This window comes from Taeniopygia guttata, chromosome W, assembly GCF_048771995.1.
Source record: "Taeniopygia guttata chromosome W, bTaeGut7.mat, whole genome shotgun sequence".
Taxonomy (NCBI): Eukaryota; Metazoa; Chordata; class Aves; order Passeriformes; family Estrildidae; genus Taeniopygia; species Taeniopygia guttata.
In genome coordinates, this window is record NC_133064.1 from 28,899,580 (window position 1) to 28,920,843 (window position 21,264).

The window sequence follows — 21,264 nt, forward strand, 5'->3', positions numbered from 1 at the left end:
AAGCACTTTATTATGGTTGTATTAAGATGTCCACAGCCAATTGCCTTTGCTTTTAGCACAGAGAAGGGAAATGAGATCTGTTAGGGATGGTAACTGTCAAATCACAGAGCCTTTACCTCAGCGGGGAAACACACAAAAAGGTATGAGGGGAAAGAGGACACCACGTCCATCAGAGACGTTTAGGGTTTTTTTTCTCTGTTTTGGGGCTCACCCCGTCTCACCGGACCTTAATTCACAGAACCCAACCGTCCCAGGACTCACCGAAGCGCTGAGGTGGCGGTGTCGAGGGCGGGGCCTCCCCACACCCCGCAGGCACCATCCATCCCTGGCGCCGCCCAGGAACCGGCTCTGCCGCCCAATGGCGATTCGGCGAGCGCGGGGCGGGACCACCTCCTCCCCGCTGGTCCCCCTATTCTAGCGCCGTCTGTAGTCCTGCTGCGGGGAGGGTTATGGGGTTAAAGGTGTGCTGAGAGTGTTGCCCTGGGGACTGGGTCATGCTCCTCACGGCATGGCGGCTCCACGCCGCTAGGCCCTGCCATGCCGAGCAGCAGCAGTGCCGCCGCGGTCTCCTCTGCGGCCGAGCTGCCGCGCCTCCCTCTCCACCCGCTGCCTGTGCAGCACATCTCCGGCCTCGGCTTCCGCGACCACGGCCAGCCCGCCAGAGGCAACGGAGTGATGGGGGTGGCGGCCCGGCAGCGGGCGGGCTTGGCGCCGCCGCCCGACTCCCTCGGGGAGCCGAGGCTTGGCGGAGCGGGGGAGATGGCGGCGAGGGGCGAGGGAGATCTGGAGCTGGAGGACGAAGAGGACCACCTGGCCGCGCTGCTGCTGCTCTCCACGTCTTCCTCGCCCTTCCAGCTGCTCTCCCTGCTGCCGGCGTTGGGATCCGTCCTGCTCTCGCCCGCTCTCGATGAGCAGGAGTTAGCGCCGGGGGCGCATGATCCTAAGGGCATGATGGCGGCAATGCTATTCCACGCTTACGGCGGTGGCCTGAGTAGCAGCGGTTCGGTGGGCCTCAGCGGCGAGCAGACGGCGTTGCTCTGCGGAAAGAGTGTCAACACCACCGAGTGTGTGCCCGTGCCCAGCTCTGACCATGTGGCTGAGATCGTGGGCCACCAGGGTGAGTGGAGGACTGGATGGGGTGTGGGGCGGCCTGGGCTTGCTGTCCTTCCCCGGGGTTCCTGGCAGGTCTCTCCCCGCACGCCCCTGGGGCATGCCCCTTCGGGGCCAGCTGCTGGAGCCCCTTGCCTCGGTAGTAGCTTTATGACCCCTGGGGACGACCTCTCTCTCCCAGACCCCAGCTTCCCCATGGGGGATAGAATGCTGGTACCAGGCCAGCCCTGCTTGAGAAGGCGAGAGCAAGGACTGGATTAGCTCAGACCTTCCATTTTTGTTCATCTGAGCTGTTATAAATTATGACACGGGACCAATTTGTGTCACTTTATAAAGAGAATTTTATTAATTTAGCAAGCAAGCAGTACGGGCAAATGCAGCGCTGGGCGGCCGGGGAGCCTCTGCTCCCACCAACGGCTTGCCCCGCACCTCCCGGTCTTTCAGTTCTTATACCCCTTCAGTTCCGGACTTTGTGACATTCTCGACGTGCTCTGCATCTGCGTGGCGTGTTGCTAGGGGTCTTTTTTCTGCTGTCCGGTGGTCGTTTGAGGAAAGCTCCTATTCTTCTTCCTCCGAGGTAGCGTTAACCCTGCAATAACTTCTCCAAATATGGTAACGCAGCTTTCAAAGATCTCTCAATTCCACTATCTACTAATAGCAGTACATCCTGCCCTCCTGCCCCACTGTTTCCTGTGACTTACACAATCCCTGGGGCTTTTCCTGATGAACAAAAACTATGCTATTGTCTTTCACAGAGCTGTAAAATGCAGTGGATAGCCTGGCAACATACAGGTAGGTGTTGGCATAGGCTTTGCTCTTCAGTGACACTTGGCTCGTGGTCTTTAGTGAGAAGATGACTTTCACTGTAAGAACTTATGTTTTACAAAGATTTTTGCCTGAAGGGCTTTAATTTGCCTTGGAGAGCAAGGTATGGACTGACACTGTTCCTACAGCTTTTCATGGTGCTCACCGATTACAAAGACCTGAGATGGAGAAAGGAGCCATGTTTAGCCCTCCTCTGTGTGAAAGCCCTTGTCTTTCTGTTTGGGTTATGGCTTCCTGTTGATTGCTGTTGCTACACTCAGTGGGTCTCTATTATGTCATTAGGATGAGGTCATATCAGTGATGTCACCTTAATTCTGTGCCTTTCATATGGTCCTGTGGGAGTGGTGCTTGGAGGAGTTAGATGTTTTGCACCATCTTTCTAGTGGTAAACCTAATTTTAAAAGCCCTTTTTATATATTGGAAGAAGCACTGAGCAGTGTCAGGTGTAGGTGTGGAAACTCAGACAATGAAGTTGCCACTCTCTCTTCCCTTTCTGTGTTATTTTTTTATTGTTTTGGGGGTGGTGTGTCTCATTTGCTGATGAGCTCTGATAATGAGCAGTTATGCTGCCCAGTCTCTCCATACCAGCGTGGCTTTGGATTGTTTTTTTCCCTTGAGTATGGAAGAAATGGTAAGATTCGTATAAACCAATGTGGTACTAAAGAAAGGCCCACCGAGCACCAATGCTTAGACAAACTTGTTTTCTCTTTCTACATTTATTTTAGGTTTTTAGCAGTTAAGGGTGGGGTTTTTGCTGTATGTGTCAAAGGAGAATAGAAGGCTGTGCAGCAGAAATTTGCAGGTAGCTTCCTCTGATGCAGACAAGTCTGTTCAAGCAGAAAATTTCTTTTCCAAAAAAATGGTGTTTCAATGTCTTAAGACTGTTCATGTGTCACTGGGGATGGTGGGCAGAGGAGGGGGGATGGGTGGAAAACAGAACTGAAAACTATGATTGCTACAGTTCTCTAAAGGAGAAATAGAAACTACTGGGCTTCAAGGACTGATTAGGCTGCCATGTTTATTCTCCACCAGATCAGGGTTGGTCTTTGTAGTACATTTTTCTGTACTTTGAGTCACTTAAAGACAAGATAATGGGGTTTGCATAAAAAATAGGATCATTGTTCCTGAGGATTCATTTGCTGCTTCTGCTTTTATTTTTCATCTGATGTCATGCTGTTTGGCTCGTGATAAAATATTTTGCCTTGATGAGGAGAGATTTTATAATACAAAGAATTAGGGCTACAAAAGAGGAAGGAGCAGGAGTGGAGGGAGAGCTAAAAAAATTGTTACCAAATATACTTGCATGAAAACTTTGTGCAAGGAGGCCCTTCAAAATTCATGGGAGACATGCTTAAAGACTGTCTCATGTAAGTTGTATTAGTTCCACTAAATATTTGTCAAATGTGTTAAGACATACTAGTCCTTGCATCCCCTTTTATGGTCCAGAACTGTGCTGGCTCATTGCATGGGTTAGAGGCTCTCATCCATTTGCTTTGCATGCATCTGTGCCCTAGCCCACAAAGAGTTGTCAATTGTAGTGCAGCTTGGTCTTCCTTGAGCAAGGCTGGTCAGAGCTGCATCCACAGATCGTTCTGCTCTCTGTAAAAATGAAGATGCATATTCTCTTCCTAGCAGATATCCTAACCAGTTGGTTACATTATCATACTTTCCACTAGACCAGGTTGTGCAAAGCCCTATCCAACCTGGCCTTGAACACTTCTAGGGATGGGGCATCCACAGCTGCTCTGGGCAACCTGTTCCAGTACCTCACCACCCTCACAAGAAAGAATTTCTTCCAAATATCTAATCTAAACTTACTCTCAGTTTGGATCCATTCCCCCTTGTTCTGTCACTACATGCTCTTGTAAATAGTCTCTTTCCATCTTTCTTGTAGGCTCCCTTCAGGTACTGGAAGGCCACAATTAGGTCACCCCAAAGCCTTCTCTTTTCCAGGCTCAACAATCCCAATTCTCTTAGCCTTTCCTCATAGGAGAGGTGCTTCATCCCTGTAATATTGGTGGTGACCTCCTCTGGACTCCAACAGGTCAATATCCTTCCTGTGCTGGGGACCTCAGAGCTGTATGTAGCACTGCAGGTGGGGTTTCATGAGAGCAGAGGGACAGAATCACCTCTCTTGCCTTGCTGCCCAGGCTGCTTTTGATTCAGCCCAGGATACAATTGGCTTTCTGGGCTATAAGTGCACATTGCTGGCTCATGTCCAGCCTCTCATCCACCAGCATCACCAAGTCCTTCTTGGCAGGGCTGCTCTTGATCTCTTCATCCCCCAGCCTGGATTGTCCTGACCCAGGTGCAGAACCTTGCACTTGGTCCTGTTGAACTTCATGAGATTCTCATGGGCCCACTTCTCAAGCTTGTCCAGGTCCTTCTGGATGGCATCTCATCCCTCAGATGTGTCAACAGTACCACTCAGCTTGGTGTCATTTGCAAATTTGCTGAGGGTGCACTCAATCCCTTTGTCTATGTCATTAATGAAGATATTAAATAACAGTGGTCCCTGTACAGCCCCCTGAGGGACACCACTTTTCACTGATGTCCATCAGAACTCTGAGCTGTTGACTGCTACCTACCTTCTGGATGCAACTGCCCAACCAATTTCTTATCCATCTAAAAATCCACTCATCGAATCCATCTCTCTCCAATGTAGAGAGAAGGATGTTGTATGGGACTGTGTCACAGGCCTTACAGAAGTCCAGATAGATGACATCTGTAGCCCTTCCCTTGTGCACTGATGTAGTCACTCCATCACAGAAGGCCACTAGATTGGTCAGGCAGGACTTGCCCTTGGTAAAGCTATGCTGGCTGCCCTGAATCACCTCCTTGTTTTCCATGTGCCTTAACAAAGCTTCTAGGAGGATCTGTTCCATTATCTTCCCAGGATTATCTTGAATGAATTCAGATAAATTTTATGCCAGACTCCTCTATACTGCAGTACTTTAATATCTAATTATGTAAGGGTGATGAGATTGAAATGCTACTTCTGATAGATTTCCACAATTATTAAGTTTATACTCTTTCTGCTGCTGTCTGAGGTATAAAAAGAACTTGAAAATCTGCAGCCTAAAAACATCAGCTCTAAAATATCAAGAATGCTGAGTTTGATCTAGGCTTTGCTTGAGGCCTCATCGCTGTGTCTGAGAGCATGTTTTTTGTAAGTCCTAACTGAAAAAGTAATGATAACCAGAATTGCACAGTATTCTTTATCGAAATTTAATTTTTTGCCCAGTGGAAGAGAATCTCTAGACACTTTATCAGACCAAAGGAGCTTCTGAGTCCTAAGGAAGTGTCGTGGTTTGACACGGGAAAAGAATTTTCTCGGAAGGAAGAGGTCAGTCCAGTCAGGGGTCAGGTTTGGATACTGATACTTGGGGTGACCAATTGAAGGTGGACACGCCTCTGAGAACACAGAGGGGTTAAAAGCGGAATTCCCAGGAGAATTCGCTCTCTGGTTCCGGTCATCGGAGAGTGCAGACCTCCCCTGCCCAGCCACGAGCTGGGTGGGGGAGGGGAGCCATGTGGCCTGCAGAGGTAGGCCAGGGGATGAAGGATCAGGAACTGAGCTGGGCCAGCTCCTGCAGACGGAAGGGTGGAGAACATCTGAGATGTCTTTGTTTCCCTCCCCCCCCCAACCTAGAGGGAAAAGAGATCAAGAGCCTGTAGACACCAGGAAGTTTGCCGGCAGAGGAGAAGGAGAAGGGGGGGGAAGATGCCCAGCGTGGGAGATGGGAGACAGAGTCCTGGCCGAGATTTCAGCCATCCAGGGAGTCTGGGACTTTTAACCCTTTCCTGGGAAATGAAGGCTTTGTGAAATATTACTCCTCCTCAGTTTGAAGGAAAGAGAGACAGCCTGGGACCTCAGATGTTAGGGAAAGAAGATTGGGGGGAGATGATGGAGTGGCTTTTGGCTGGACTCTTTTTGTCAGCCATAGACTGAACCAATCTTTCCTCCAAGAGAGACTGCATTTTAGGGGGATACAATGGTGAGCCAAGAAACTCCTTCAGCAACTACCAGTTCAGGAATGAACAGAGAAAAGCGGAGGAGGGTGTGAGGGATGCCCTCCGTCTTCAGAGAGGAAGAGAAGGCGATCTCTGTTCTTGGATCCTCGGCCCCAGGGAAAAATGGGGGGAACTGTAGTCCCAAAATGAGACACTGGACTGTTGTTCCTGTTGGTCCTTGACAAAGCATCCTTAAAGGGGCCCTATAAGCAGTCTCTGTCCATGCATGGTGGTGGGAGCACTGTGACAGGGAAAGGAGAGTGTCACACTGGCCTGGTGTGTCTGGGCGGTGCCATGTGTGACATGGAAACACAAGAGGTGGCAGCTGTGTTTCCTGGGGGTCTATGGTGCAAGGGAGATTCCTCTCTCCCCTGATGGACTCAGTATTGATTATGTGGAAGGGTGAAGACTTGATTAAGGGTTAAAATGTGTCTCGCTGTGATTTGTTTGAGTTGGGTTGTGGGAGGAGGAATGTTTTGAAAGGTTTTCATTTTGAATTTTGTGTGTGTGGCTTTTTTTTCTTCTTTTTTCCTTTTATAGTCGTAGTAGTGTAATAGTAGTAGTAGTGTAATAAAGTTCTTCCTTTGTTATTAAGTTTGGCCTGCTTTGCTCTGTTCTCGATCGCATTTCGCAGCATTCAATTGATAGGTTGCATTTTCATGGGGGCACTGGCATTGTGCCAGCGTCAAACCATGACAGCAAGCTGTAAACAAACAAAGACCTTATGGTGCACGCATTTAACATTTTTTTCAATTGTGTGTGAGTTTCAGAAATAAATACAGCACTTAAGGCAGTGAAGTGGTGTTCCCACAGCCCTGCTCTAGGTTGCTGGATTCCAGATTAGAATCATAGAATGGTTTGGGTTGGAAGGGACTTTAAAAATCATCTAGTTCCAACCCTCCCCTGCCATGGGCAGGGGTGCCTTTCACTAGATCAGGTTGCTCAGGGTCCTATCCAACCTGGCCCTGAACACTTGTAGGAATGGGGCATCAACAACTTCTCTGGACAAATTGTTCCAGTGCTTCACCACCGTTTGAGTAAAGAATTTCTTCCTAACATCTCTAAACCTGCCGTCTTTCAGTTTAAAACCATTGCCCCTTTTCCTGTCACTATCTGCTTGTATAAAGAGCCCTTCTCCCTCCTTTTTATAAACCCCCTTTGGCTACTGGAAGGCTGCAATGAGGTCTCTCTGAAGCCTTCTCCTCTCCATGCTGGACAATCCTATGCCTTTCTTCATAAGAGAGAAGTTCACCAATCCTCTGATCATCTTTGTGGCCACCTCTAGACCCACTCTAACAGGTCCACATCTTTCTTGTGCTGAGGACCTTAAGCCTGGACATGATACTCCAGGTGGGGTCTCGGAAGGGCAGAGTAGAGGGGGAGAATCACCTCCCTTGACCTGCTGGGCATGTCTTTTGCTGCAGCCCAGGGTCTTGTGTAGGCATTTTGGCTGGTACCTGTGCACAGATGTGGGATGCCACAGCTATAGAAGGTGTGGAGTGCTTGAAATCTACCTTGTGATTGATAGTTGAAACTATGTTAGATGTTGCTGGTTTACTGTGACAGTAATTCAATGTGTTGCTGCTGGAAGCATTTGCATCACAGGCAAAGGATTAAGACTTTAATGAATAAGTTAAGGGCTTCCTTAAAAGTTGTGTATTATTTCTAAAACCTGGCAGGTTTTTGTGCCTTTGTTTTCTTTTTTTTTTTTTTTTATGATATTTTTATTAATCCTAACTGTTCTCAGCCTTTTCTTATTCCCCTTGCCCATCGAGAAATGAAGTTCACAGACACATTTTGGGGTAGTGCAATACATTTCTTTGTAGTCTTTGAGGTAGAAAAATCTCAAAGGTGAACAACTGTCACTATAGGACACGAGAATGCACAACGCGGGCCACTTGCCACTTTGCAAGGTAAAAGAGAGCGTTTATTTTCTGACTCCAACTTTTATACTTCTCCAAAGGTGACAGTGGATTGGAGAGTGAATGGGCCACCTCTCCAGAGACATTGGAAAAAGCACTAGTACATCAAGTCTCTCCACCCCCACGAAGGAATGCAAAACAATATGTTATTTACAGAAACTGTGTGGGAAAGCTTCCCAACAGAATGCAAACTCAGAAGGCTTTAGAAAACTCAAGAATCAGGGCGACATCTCACCCTTTTTAGTTGAAAAGAAAAGAAAAAATGAATAAGGCTCAGTGTCTGTTCATGGAGGAATCATCAGAGTGATCACCCGCCGTCATCTTCAACTGAGTCATCACTCGATGATCCATCCATCTGATGACTTTCAGTTTGGTCATGGCTTCTATGTTGCCCGTTTGTTGGATTCTGTCTCTGCGGTTGCAGATCAGGACGAACACACCTTGAAGGTATCCAGTGTACCCCAGTATCTGTGGATACACAAGCATACCCGCGCCTGGAAGCGATAAGGTCATAGGGACCTTCCCATTGTTTGGTGACTAAATTCCGCACTCGAACTTTTGCTCGAGGCTGATGTGCCTCGTCTGCAGCCTGCAATGAGAGATGATGATTTAAAATGACAGGGTTATTTGAATTCTGCTGCACTGTAAGATGATTGATGGTGTACAATGCTTTCTCCAACCGACTGTGCGGGGTCTCACCCTGCATTCCCCGTTTTTGTTTTTGAAGAACCCGCTTCAGAGTACCATGAGCGCGTTCTACAATAGCTTGGCCGGTTGGAGAACGGGGGATACCAAACTTGTGTGACACACCCCACAACTGCAGGAACTGCCGCACCTGCTGCGATCCGTAAGCAGGACCATTGTCAGTTTTCACAGCAGAAGGTATGCCCAGAACGGCAAAGGCCTGCCTCCAGTGGGCAATGACATCACGAGCCTTTTCTCCAGTGTGAGCGGAAGCCCACATCGCAGAGGAGAACGTGTCCACCGTGACATGCACATACTTGAGCTGGCCAAACTCGGCAATCTGGGTGACATCGGTCTGCCAAAGCTCCAAGGCCCTAAGGCCTCTAGGGTTTACCCCTGCTGGTAGAGGCGGAGCAAGTGCATGGCAGTCGTCACAGGACTCAACAATGCCACGAGCCTCTGTTGGCGTCAGCTGAAACTGCTTCTGCAGAGTATGTGCATTCTGATGGAAAAACCCATGTGATGCCTTGGCCTGTGCAAGTGTATCAGGCTGGGGTGCTACCCATGCCGGATTAGCCAACTTGTCAGCCCTCGCGTTACCTTCTGCTACAAACCCTGGTAAATTGGTGTGACTTCTAACATGCAGAACGTAAAACGGATGAACCCGGGCCTGAATAGCACGCCACAAGGTCTTCAGTAAATGAAACAAGGCAGGGTTACTGACCTCCTTCAAAACTGAGTGACCCAACCGCTGTGCGGTCAGCCACATAGGCAGAATCTGTGACCAAATTGAAAGGTTCCTGGGAAAATCTCTCAAATGCCATAACAGCGGCCCTCAACTCAACCAATTGGGCCAACCCATCCTGATGACCTTTCAGAATCTTCCACTCAGATCCGTCCTTCCAAGTAACAATGGCCTTTCCTGTTTTCCCCGAACCATCAGTAAAGACGGTGGGTCCTTGCACGGGTTCCTGACTATTTTTGGGCCGCAAAGAGATCTGCATAGATTTTGCCACCTGCAGTAGCTTGTGGCTGGGCAAATGATAAGTGATCTGCCCTGAAAAATTTTCTAGAGCGCATTGCAGGGACACACAGTGTGCAAAGCTCCAGTCAAAGTCCTCCCGGGATATGGGGAGTATGATCTTTGCAGGATCCGCACCCATCAATTGCAAACACCGTTGCCGGCATTTGATTATCAACCGAGCAATCAACTCAGCCAATGTCGTTGCCGTCTTCTGCGGCTGATGGGGCAGGAAAACCCATTCCAAGATGTGCAAGGGATCGGACCATTTGTCACTCCATTGACCAATGATACCTGTGGGATGCGAATCTGGAGTGGTAACGAACACTGTGACATCAACGGAAAGATCAATGCGATAAACCTGACAGGCAGAAACAGCCTGCTGAAACTCCTCCAGCACCTGACGTGCCTCAGGGGTCAATGTGCGAGGTGATTTTAAATCAGAGTCTCCTTTCAAGAGATCATATACAGGAGACAGTTGTGCATCGGTTAGTCCCAAGTATGGATGTAACCAGGTGATGACACCCATCAGTTTTTGAACATCATTCAGTGTCTTCACCGAGTGTGCAAATTGCACCTCCTGGTGTTGGATTGTCCGTTCCAGAATTTTGACCCCCAAATACTTCCAAGGAGGTTGCTGTTGAACCTTTTCTGGAGCCACCTGCAGCCCATGAGCATGCAAAGCATCGAGCAACTGAGGCTGAATCCTCAGCAGCTCATCCTGAGTGGACACAGCCACCAAGATGTCGTCCATATAATGATACAGACGTGCATCAGGAAACGGCTTGCGAACTCCAGACAAGGCACGGGCGACATACCATTGGCATATGACCGGGGAATTGCACATCCCCTGTGGTAGAACTTTCCATTGATATCGCTGTGCAGGCTCATCATTGTCAATTGCTGGCACCGTGAAGGCAAATTTCGGTCTGTCATCGGGATGCAAAGGAATTGTAAAGAAACAATCCTTCAAATCCACGATGAAGATCGGCCAGCCTGCAGAAAGCATGGTAGGCGATGGCATGCCCGCCTTCAATGTTCCCATGCCTTCCATGACGGCATTGACCTTCCGGAGGTCCTGTAACAACCTCCATTTCCCAGACTTCTTTTTGATGCAGAAAACAGGGGTGTTCCAGGGACTGTTAGAAGGCTCCAGACGACCCTGGTCCAGCTGCTCCTGCACCAATTTCCGAAGGGAAATCAGTTTATCTTGAGGGAGGGGCCACTGGTTTTCCCAAACAGGTGTATCCACCAGCCACCATATAGGAGGCGTAGAACACTCTGCGCCCTTCGCTGCAGTGGCCTCCATCAAAAACCCGTCCCAATGCGCACCCCCCATGCAGATAGAACATCCCTCCCCCAGAGGTTAGCAGGAGAAGAAGTAACATAAGGCCTAATCCAGGCCGTCTGTCCCTCTGGGTTTGTGACCAGCACAGGCCGTTGGCTCACATAACACCGTGCCGTTCCCCCCAGGCCCGCAACAGACGTCTCCGCTGGATCCAGGGGCCAGTCCGGAGGCCAGGCGGCAAGGAAGAGAACCGTGACATCAGCGCCGCTGTCAAGGAGCCCGCGCAGGCGGATCTCTGACGGTGTCGAATCAGGGATGGAGAGGGTACACAGCATCTCGGGACGGTCTTTGGTCAGGACAGCAGTCCAGTGAACTTGAGGCAGCCCAGTGGATCCAAAACCGCCATCACCTCGCAACCGGTCAGTCGTCCTGCGAACAGAAGACTTAAAAGGCACAAGTTGAGCAAGCCGTGTCCCTTTTGGGATCGTAACGGGGGGGGGGGTGGGTGTGGAAACCATTGCACAAATCTGCCCTGTGAAGTCTGCATCAATGAGACCCAGGTGCACAATGACGCCCTGAAGGGTGGCACTAGACCTCCCCATGAGGAAGGCGCTCATGCCTTCACCCAATGGACCAAAGGCGTCCAGGGGAACCTTGTGCACCTTGCAAGAGTCTAACACGACTGTTGCTGCTGTGCAGACATCCACACCTGCTGACCCACAGGTGCTGGCGACAAGCTGGCCGAGCAGACGTCCATGGGCTCTGGGGTCTGGAGAGGAACTTGTGTCTGAGCGCACCCCCCCCTTCGCGCTCCACTTCCCGTTTCCCGGGCCCGTGAGTGCTTGGCCATTAACATGAACAGTCGCCTTGCAAACATCTGCAGGATGGCCTGGCCTTCCACACCGGCCACACACATACAAGGGAATTTTTCCTTTCTGTGCTTTCTTCCCCCATTTGGTGCTTGCCTGAGCAGCACCCCGGGGCTGCTGCCAGCCCTGCGGTGCTGCCCAGACCGGCTGCGCAGCAGCAGCCCAAGCATCCACCTTCCGAACCGAGGGGCCTAGGTCTGCACAGGCCACTGCCATCTGTGAGAATGTAGCCCCTTCAGGAAGAGCCTGTATGACTCTATTGCATTCTGCGTTGCAGTGGATCCTAGCAAATCTCGCAAGGACCATTCGCCTTAGCTCAGGTTCTACCACCTGCCGCTCCACCGAGGCAGTCAACCTCGATGCAAAGTCCATGAACGACTCATCGGCCCTTTGAACAACAGTCAGAAAGGGTTCCATTGGAGCAGCCATTTCTAAGGTCTGGATCACAGCTGCTAAGCCTAACGTCCTGCACTGCTCAAGCACGAGAGGATTGTATCCCGCCTGCCCCTGAGGATCAACATAATTACCTGTGCCCATCAACATGTTAGCGGTAGCTACACGTCTGGGATCCTGCTGCCCCCGCGTAGCATGCTTCCGTACTGCGCTGGCCACTAAGGCAGCCCACTTGTCCTCAAACACGTCAAATTGCACAGGGTTAAAAAGAGCCTGAGCCACAGAACGAATATCGGAAGGCGTCAGCAGGTCAGTAACAAGTAATCGGATCGTCTGCATAACGTCATCAGACCCAACACCATACTGTGCAACGGTGTCTCGGATTTCCTTCAACACCTTAAATGAAAAAGGCTGATGAGTGTTATGAGTAACACCCCTAAGCACAGGGAAAGCCTGAGGACCCACTGGTAAGGCTGCATCATCCACTGTATCGTGTCCCGTGGACTCCGGGAAGTGGCAGCCCTTGGGCTGCGAGGCGGTGCAACATCACTGGACACCACGCCTCCCGCAGCATCTGCAGAGCCAGAGGAGCCTTCCCCTTGATCCGGCAGGCTCCGCGAGGGGCCGAAGTCGCACATCTCCTCAGCCTTATCCAGGACCACCTGCCAAAACCGCCCGTGGTCCTTCGGACGCACGGTCACCTGGCAGGCAGGGAGGGTCCACAAGGTCGACTGGGAATATCCGCGGCCACGGGGAGTCACCGGTCTCCCGCCGGCCGCGTCAGCAGTCGCGCTAAAGGTGAACACCCCAGTGCCCTGCTGCGCCGCAGTCCCGGCCCCCGCGGCAGTTGGGGAAGGCGGAGCGGAACCAGCCGGTGCCCCAGCGGTGCTGTCTGCAGTATCAGCAGAGGGCACCGCGGCGGGCGCAGGCGGAGGCGCAGACCACAACCCCAGCACAGCACTCCCATCCCCCGGGACGGGGGAAGGACAGGGCGCAGAGGGAGACGCGGCGCGCGGAGACACGTCACCGCGGGACGACACAAGGGAGTCTGGCACGCCCCCAAGGAGCGTCGGACCCGCACCGCGCAGCCTCCTGGTGGGCACCGCCCCCATCAGGCGGGACAGGGCGGGCTGCCCGCCTGCCGGGGCGGGGTCCGATGGAACAGTGACCAATGCCCCGCCTTTGGCGGCCCTCACCGCCTGCGCATGCCCGGCAGGCCGCGCAGGCTCAGGGGTCGGAGCGGGTTCCTCCTCAGAAGAGGAACCTGAGACCGGGCCAGGCGACTGCACCTGCGTCTTCTCCAGGGGAAATGTAACACCACAGTTTGGGCAATTCACCGTCACCGAGTCAGACGCAATCCGAGGCGGGGGCTGATCCACGGTCCCCTGTTCACCCCCGAGCGCCGGGAAGGCCCAAAGAGAAAGTGCTTTCCCGCCCAGCCCACTACGCCTACAATGCGGGGCAGGGCGAGGCGGCCGAACCGGCTTCACCGACCGGATTCCTGGAGCCAGTGGGCTGGGAGCCCGAACCACACCAGAGGAGGAGCCGCCTTCCGGCTCACTCCCCCCGGGGCTAGGGGAATCAGGGCAACTGTACAGAGACTCGGCTTCCCCAGCATCCGCATCCAAGACAGATAGGTCCCCCAGAGAAGCCCGAGAACTGCCAATCTCAGACCCCTGCCGAATGGCAACCAACCTCTTGAACAGCATCATCAGCGGCCCAACATCTTCAAAACGATTATCAAGCAGGGCATCCATGAGGCGATCTTCCACGGGAGACCAATTCTCCCAGAAAAGGGCCTCAGCAAGACTGGGAAAGAATCCCTGTTCCCTTGCCCATAAAAACAGCCTCTCAAAATCGTCCTAATAAAAAGGAACGCGTTTCCGCTTCAGCACCTCCCTCCAAACGTCCAAAGCCACAGACTCCTCCCTAATGCCCTCAAAGCTCTCCATTACCAAAAAAAAAAAAAAAACAGCAACAGGCAACGCGCTAAACATACAGAAAGACCTCACCAACAGTTCCCAGCCTAAACTGCAATACATTTCGGCGGTCACCAGATGTCGCTATACGACACGAGAATGCACAGCGCGAGCCACTTGCCACTTTGCAAGGTAAAAGAGAAAGTTTATTTTCTGACTCCAACTTTTATACTTTTCCAAAGGTGACAGTGGATTGGAGAGTGAATGGGCCACCTCTCCAGAGACATTGGACAAAGCACTAGTACATCAAGTCTCTCCACCCCCACGAAGGAATGCAAAACAACACGTTATTTACAAAAACTGTGTGGGGAAGTTTCCCAATAGAATGTAAACTCAGAAGGCTTTAGAAAACTCAAGAATCAGGGCGACAAACAACAAAGGAAAATATTTTTGTATCCTTTTATTCTTTTAAAGGCATGCGACTGGGAGCCAAGAAAATTAAATTCCATTCCTGGCAGTGAATAGGCTCCCTGTGTGAATTTGAACTAGCTGTTGAATCCACCCTTTGCTAACATGGCCAGTCATGCTGAGCAGAAAAGCTACTTCCTTTGCCGTCGACAGCAAAAAATCCTGCATGCACAGTGTTGCATTGGTTTAAAAAACTAAAATCAAGTGAGAGAAAGTGCTCTTGAGAAGTCCTAGCAAGAAAGCTGTGTTGCTGAGGAGGGGACCTTGTTTGCATGAGAAAAGCTGGAATTAAATAAGCATGTATCCAGACTCAAAAAGCTTCTGAAGGTCTAACTTAGAAGGTTTTGTTTTAATCTCTAAATCATGTGAAGGACTTTTGAAAGTCTTCTGTGGATCACCTGAAAACTGTTTCCCTTATGTATAGTTGGTGATGCTGTCTTCAGTGCCTCCTGCACTTTGCACTTGAAATACGACACATTTAAACACTAAAATCTCTTTTGAATAATGCAAAAAGAGGGGTAGTGTCTAAAGACAAACAGAAAACCTGAAAGATGCTGGAAGGGACAAAGTCTGTCCTGTAGAGATGCTGCATCCCTGAGTATATTCACTGTCTTCACATAGTGATTGCTGGAATATATTTAATACATTCCAGTGTTTTGACTATCCAAGGAATGTGATTTTTCTTAGTGTTTATATCCTCGATAAAACTGACAATAGTGGGTTTCCCCCCTACAACATCACTAGTGATGGGAGCTGCTTAACACTAAAGCAACACTTTTATGCAGATTTAATGATCCTGGACTCTTTTTTGTTCTTTGTTTTTGAATGTGGGCTCTTGAGCAAAATATAACCTTGCTTAAAATAATCCTGCAAATTGAAATAAAACTGTAATTCTGATAAGTTGGTAGCTGATAACTATCTAACATAGCTGAACAGCCAAATAAAAGCAATAGCTGTCACTCAGGTAGTGGAAAAGTGCTAAAGCAACCCTAGAGCTATATATAATAAAATATAATAATAGTAATATAATCCTAGACCTTATGTTAGGATATCTATGTACTGTATTTAGCTATGGGAGGATGTCCTAGTTTAGGGCAAATTTGGGGAAAACCCTCTGGAAGGAGCCCCCAGAAAACAAACCCCCACGGCCCCTCCCCACCCACCTGGTTCGGGAAAAAATTTTCTCTGAGAGAAGTGGAAAAGAACCTGTTTATTCAACGAACAAAGCACCCCCCAGCACCAAGAAGAAAATTAGCAACACCAGATGACAACAAAACTCTTTTCACCACTCTGAAGAGATGAACAAATCCAGAAAGTCTTTCCTGGGAGTGGTCGCCCAGGTCTGGACGCTGGGGATTGCTCTCCAGCACTGGGGATGGCTGCTGCAGATCACAAAATGCAGGATCTCGGTGCTCCTCGGTGTTTCCCAGGTCCCAGTCCGGAGCAGGTTGGATGGTATTCAGCAAGAGGAAAGGAAAAGAAACAGTCCAGGGAAAGAATTGGACTGCTTAGCTAAACTAACTAGGAAGCAAAGGAAAAAGCAGAAGCAAGCAAAGCAAGCAAGCCAAGCAAGCAAGCAAAGCAAAAGCCAGCCAGCCAGCACTAGCCTTTTCTAGACAGCTGACCATGGGGGGAGGTGAACTGGCTGATAACAAGGCAAAACAAACCTTCACTTTCAGAGTCAGTTCTGAAAGCACAGAACATAATATCAAATGTAAACAGAACACACGATTGGAGATACAAACACCATAACGTCACCCTAGGACATTCCACCCCTTATCTCCATATCTTCAACATCATGTAAAAACTCCATCAAGTTAAAACTTATATCTTTCACTTACTCATACTTTCGACACTTACACATTTCCTTCTATTTCACTTGCTCAAACCTTTGACACTTACACATTTCCTTCTTTCTCATGTCTGTGTGTTTTCATGCACAGACATTGGCAGTAACATCCAGCAAACAGTGATATTTGCACAATAGTTTCACCCCACAATCAGATCTCCCTGAGGTACACATCATGTTGTTCCATCTCTCTGCATTATCCACCATGTACAACCTGGTCCCTGAGCAAAGAAAATCCCACGAATGGGTTTGTCTGTACTCGAGGCAGGATTGATCCACACTGATTTCCCTAACAAACCTCTGACATGTGCCACTGGGACTTTATCTCCATCTACTATATTCTGGGGCTCAGACTGGGCAGGACCTGCTCGATTGGTGCAACCTCGGCTGTTAAATAACCAGGTGGCCTTTTGCTAGATTTTGCCCCCAATTTTTGAAAGATCCCCCACCCAATGCTTTTAGGGTGGTTTTTAACAGTCCATTGTACCTCTCCACTTTGCCTGCAGCTGGTGCATGGTAGGGGATGTGGTACATCCACTCAATGCCATGTTCCCTAGCCCAGGTATTGATAAGGCTATTCTTGAAATGAGTCCCATTGTCTGACTCAATCCTCTCAGGGGTACCATGCCTCCAAAGGACCTGCTTTTCAAAGCCCAGGATGGTGTTACGTGCTGTAGCATGAGACACATGTAGGTTTCCAACCATCCAGTGGTGGCTTCTACCATTGTGAGCACGTAGCGCTTGCCTTGGCATGTCTGGGGCAGTGTGATGTAGTCAATCTGCCAGGCCTCTCCATATTTGTACTTGGACCGCTGACCACCATAGCAGAGGGGCTTCACTCGCTTGGCCTGTTTGATGGTAGCACACGTCTCACAGTCATGGATCACCTGAGAAATACTGTCCATGGTTAGATCCACCCCTCGGTCTCATGCCCACTTATAGGTGGCATCTCTACCCTGATGGCCTGAGGCATCATGGGCCCATCGTGCTAGGAACAACTCTCCCTTGTGTTCCCAATCAAGGTCTGTCTTTGACACCCCTATCTTTGCAGCCTGATCTACCTGCTGATTGTTTTGCTGCTCTTCATTAGCTCTACTTCTGGGGACATGGGCATCTACATGGCGAACCTTCACAGGTAGCTTCTCTACCCGGGTAGCGATATCTTTCCACTCTTCAGCAGCCCAAATTGGTTTTCCTCTACGCTGCCAGTTAGCTTCTTTCCACCTCTCTAGCCACCCCCATAGAGCATTGGCTGCCATCCATGAATCAGTGTAGAGGTAGAGCTTTGGCCACTTCTCCCTTTCTGCAATGTCTAGGGCCAGTTGAACGGCTTTGAGTTCAGCAAGCTGGCTTGATCCACCTTCTCCTTCAGTGGCCTCTGCAACCCATTGTGTGGACTCCATACAGCTGCTTTCCACTTCCGATTCATCCCTACAATGCGACAGGAACCATCAGTGAAAAGAGCGTAGCGTGTTTCCTCTGCTGGCAGTTGGTTATATGGTGGAGCTTCTTCAGCCCGTGTCACTGGTTCTTCTTCTTCATCTGTGACACCAAAACTTTCACCTTCGGGCCAATTTGTAATTACTTCCAAAATCCCAGGGCGATTCAGCTTACCAATATGGGCACACTGCGCGATGAGAGCAATCCACTTGCTCCATGTAGCACTGGTGGCATGGTGTGTGGAGGGAACCTTTCCTCTGAACATCCACCCCAGCACCGGTAGTCGGGGTGCCAGGAGGAGTTGTGCTTCTGTGCCAATCACCTCTGAGGCAGCCTGGACTCCCTCATAGGCGGCCAAGATTTCCTTCTCTGTTGGGGTGTAGTTCGCTTCAGACCCTCTGTAGCTCCGACTCCAAAATCCCAGTGGTCGGCCTCGAGTCTCATCAGGCACCTTCTGCCAAAGGCTCCAGGACAGACCATGGTTCCAGGCTGCAGAGTCACGTTCTTCACATCTGGTCCTGTCCTGACTGGGCCAAGGGCTACTGCATGAGCAATTTCCTGCCTTATCTGGGTGAAAGCTTGCTGCTGCTCAGGGCCCCAGCAGAAATCATTCTTCTTGCGGGTGACCAGGTAGAGAGGACTCACGATCTGACTGTACTCAGGAATGTGCATTCTCCAGAAACCGATGGCGCCTAAGAAAGCTTGTGTCTCCTTCTTGTTGGTTGGTGGGGACATAGCTGTGATCTTGTTGATGACATCTGTAGGAATCTGACGCCGTCCATCTTGCCACTTCACTCCCAAGAACTGTATCTCTCGAGCAGGTCCCTTCACTTTACTCTTCTTGATGGCAAAACCAGCTTCCAGGAGGATTCGGATGATTTTCTTGCCTTTCTCGAACACTTCTGCTGCTGTGTTCCCCCACACAATAATATCATCAATATATTGTAGATGTTCTTGAGCCTCACCCTTTTCTAGTGCAGTCTGGATCAGTCCATGGCAGATGGTAGGACTGTGCTTCCACCCCTGGGGCAGTCGGTTCCAGGTATACTGCACTCCCCTCCATGTAAAGGCAAACTGAGGCCTGCATTCTGCTGCCAGAGGAATGGAGAAAAATGCATTGGCAATATTAATAGTGGCGTACCACTTCGCTGCCTTGGACTCCAGCTCGTACTGGAGTTCCAGCATGTCTGGCACAGCAGTGGTGGAGTCACTTCATTCAATGCACGGTAGTCCACTGTCAATCTCCATTCTGCTTCAGATTTACGCACAGGCCAAATGGGCCTGTTGAAGGGTGAGTGGGTTTTGCTGACCACCCCTTGGCTCTCCAGCTCTCGGATCATCTTATGGATGGGAACCACAGCATCTCGAGTTGTTCTGTACTGTCGACAATGCACTGTTGAAGTGGCAATTGGTACCTTTTGTTCTTCTCCCTTCAAAAGTCCTACTGTAGTTGGATTCTCAGACAGTCCAGGCAAGGTGTTTGTCATGGTTTGACACTGGCACAATGCCAGTGCCCCCCATGAAAATGCAATTTCTCAACTGAATGCTGTGAAATGCGATCGAGAACAGAGCAAAGCAGGCCCAAGCTTAATTACAAGAAAAAAACTTTATTAAACTACTACCACTATGCTACTATAAAAGAGAGGGAAAAAAAAAAGTAACACCCACAATTCAAAATGAAAACCTTCCAAAGTATTCCTCCTCCCACCACCCAACTCCAACATCCCACAGTGAGACACAATCTGGACCCCAATCAGGTTTCCACCCTCCCGATAATCAACACCCAGTCCATCTGCAGGGAGAGAGGAGTCTCTTCTGTGCCACAGACCCCCCAAGAAACACAGCTGCCACATCCTGTGCTTCCATGTCACCACATGGCACCGCCCGGAGAAAAAAAGTTTGCCAGTGGTGACCCTCTCCTTTCCATGCACAGTGCTCTCATCACCAATGCATGGATGGACAGACTGCGTTTTAGGATTTTTCCTTTTCAAGGATGCCCTGCCAAGAGGGGAAAAAACAACAGTTCAGTTTTTCATTTTTGGGACCACAGTCCCCCCCATTTTCCCCTGGGGCTGAGGATCCAAGAACAGAGATCTTCTTCTCTTCTTCCTCTGCGAAGACAGGGGGCACCACCACAAACCTCCTTAACTTTTCTCTGTTCGCTCCACTTCTGTCTTTTCCCAGCTGAAGCAGGTCTCTTTGGCTCACCGGCATCCTCCTAAAATACAGTCTCTCTTGGAGGAGAAGATCAGTTCAATCTGTGGCTGCCAAGAAAAAGTCCAGCCAAAAAGCCACTCCATCATCTCCTCCCACCTAGAATTTCTCCTTCCAACATCCCAGGTCCCAGACTGTCTCTTTTCCTCTCTTTTTCAAACCAAGGAGGAGAAAAATTTCACAAAGCTTTCATTTCTCAGGAAGGGTTAAAAGTCCCAACTCCCAGAGATGGCTTGCTGCCCAGGCTCCAGCTCCCACAGTCCGGCTGGGCACCTTGCGGCCCCCCTGCTCTTCTCCTTCTCCGCGGTGAACTGCTGATAAAACCACCGCCGTCTCTTTTCTCTCTTGGGAGAGAGAGACTCTGGGGGGAACGGAGACATCCCAGATTTTCTCCACCCTTCCATCTGCAGGGGGCCAGCCCGGTTCCAGCCCCTCCACCCTTGGGCCTACCTCCGAAGGCCACATGGCTTTTCCCCTCCCCCACCCAGCTCGTGGCCGGGCAGGGGAGAGTCCTGCACTGACCGCTGACCAGAACCTAAGAGAGCGAGTTCTCCTGGGAATTCTGCTTTTAACCCCTCTGTGTTCTCTGAGGCGTGTCTACCTTCAATTGGTCAATGTCCAAATTGACCTCTTCCTTCCGGAAAAATTCCTTTTCCGTGTCAAACCACGACAGTGTTCAATTGCTGGATGCCCTCTGTCACTACAGCTGCTATCCCAAATGCCCACCTGAGTCCCTTTGGGTCTTTTAAATACCCCCTTCAAAGGTAATCTATGCCCAAAATGCATGGGGCCTCTGGGCCAGTCACAATAGGGTGTTTCTTCCACTCATTTCCTGTCAGACTTACATCAGCTTCCACCAAGGTAAAGTCCTGTGATCCGCCTGTCACACCGGCAATAGAGACAGATTCTGCCCCTATGTGTCTCGATGGAATTAATGTGCATTGTGCACCAGTATCGACCAAAGCCTTATATCTTTGTGGTTCCGATGTGCCAGGCCAGCGAATCCACACAGTCCAGAAAACATGGTTTTCCCTCGCCTCTACCTGGCTAGAGGCAGGGACCCTCTAAGCCTGGTTATCCTTCTTGCCTTGGGCGTATGTCTTAGAGGTTCCTTCAAGGGGATCAGACATGTCATCCTCATCATCATGCCTGGCAGTTTGGCTACGGGCAACTGGAGCTGCTCTCCCTTTGGTGGCACTTCCTCTCTGAGTCTTGCCTTCCTTGAATTCATGCACCCGTTGTGCCAGA

The 21,264-nt window shown here is 50.1% G+C and overlaps 1 protein-coding gene across 1 annotated transcript in view; it reads left to right on the forward strand.

Moving 5' to 3' along the window:
* Positions 1-933: 933 nt before the first annotated feature.
* LOC140682144 (RNA-binding E3 ubiquitin-protein ligase MEX3C-like) overlaps positions 934-21,264 on the forward strand; it is a 58,000-nt gene continuing 37,669 nt past the window's right edge. The window contains 1 exon segment of the mRNA XM_072923039.1: positions 934-1,117. Within this exon segment, the coding sequence (XP_072779140.1) occupies positions 949-1,117 (169 nt within the window). The 5' untranslated portion in view covers positions 934-948.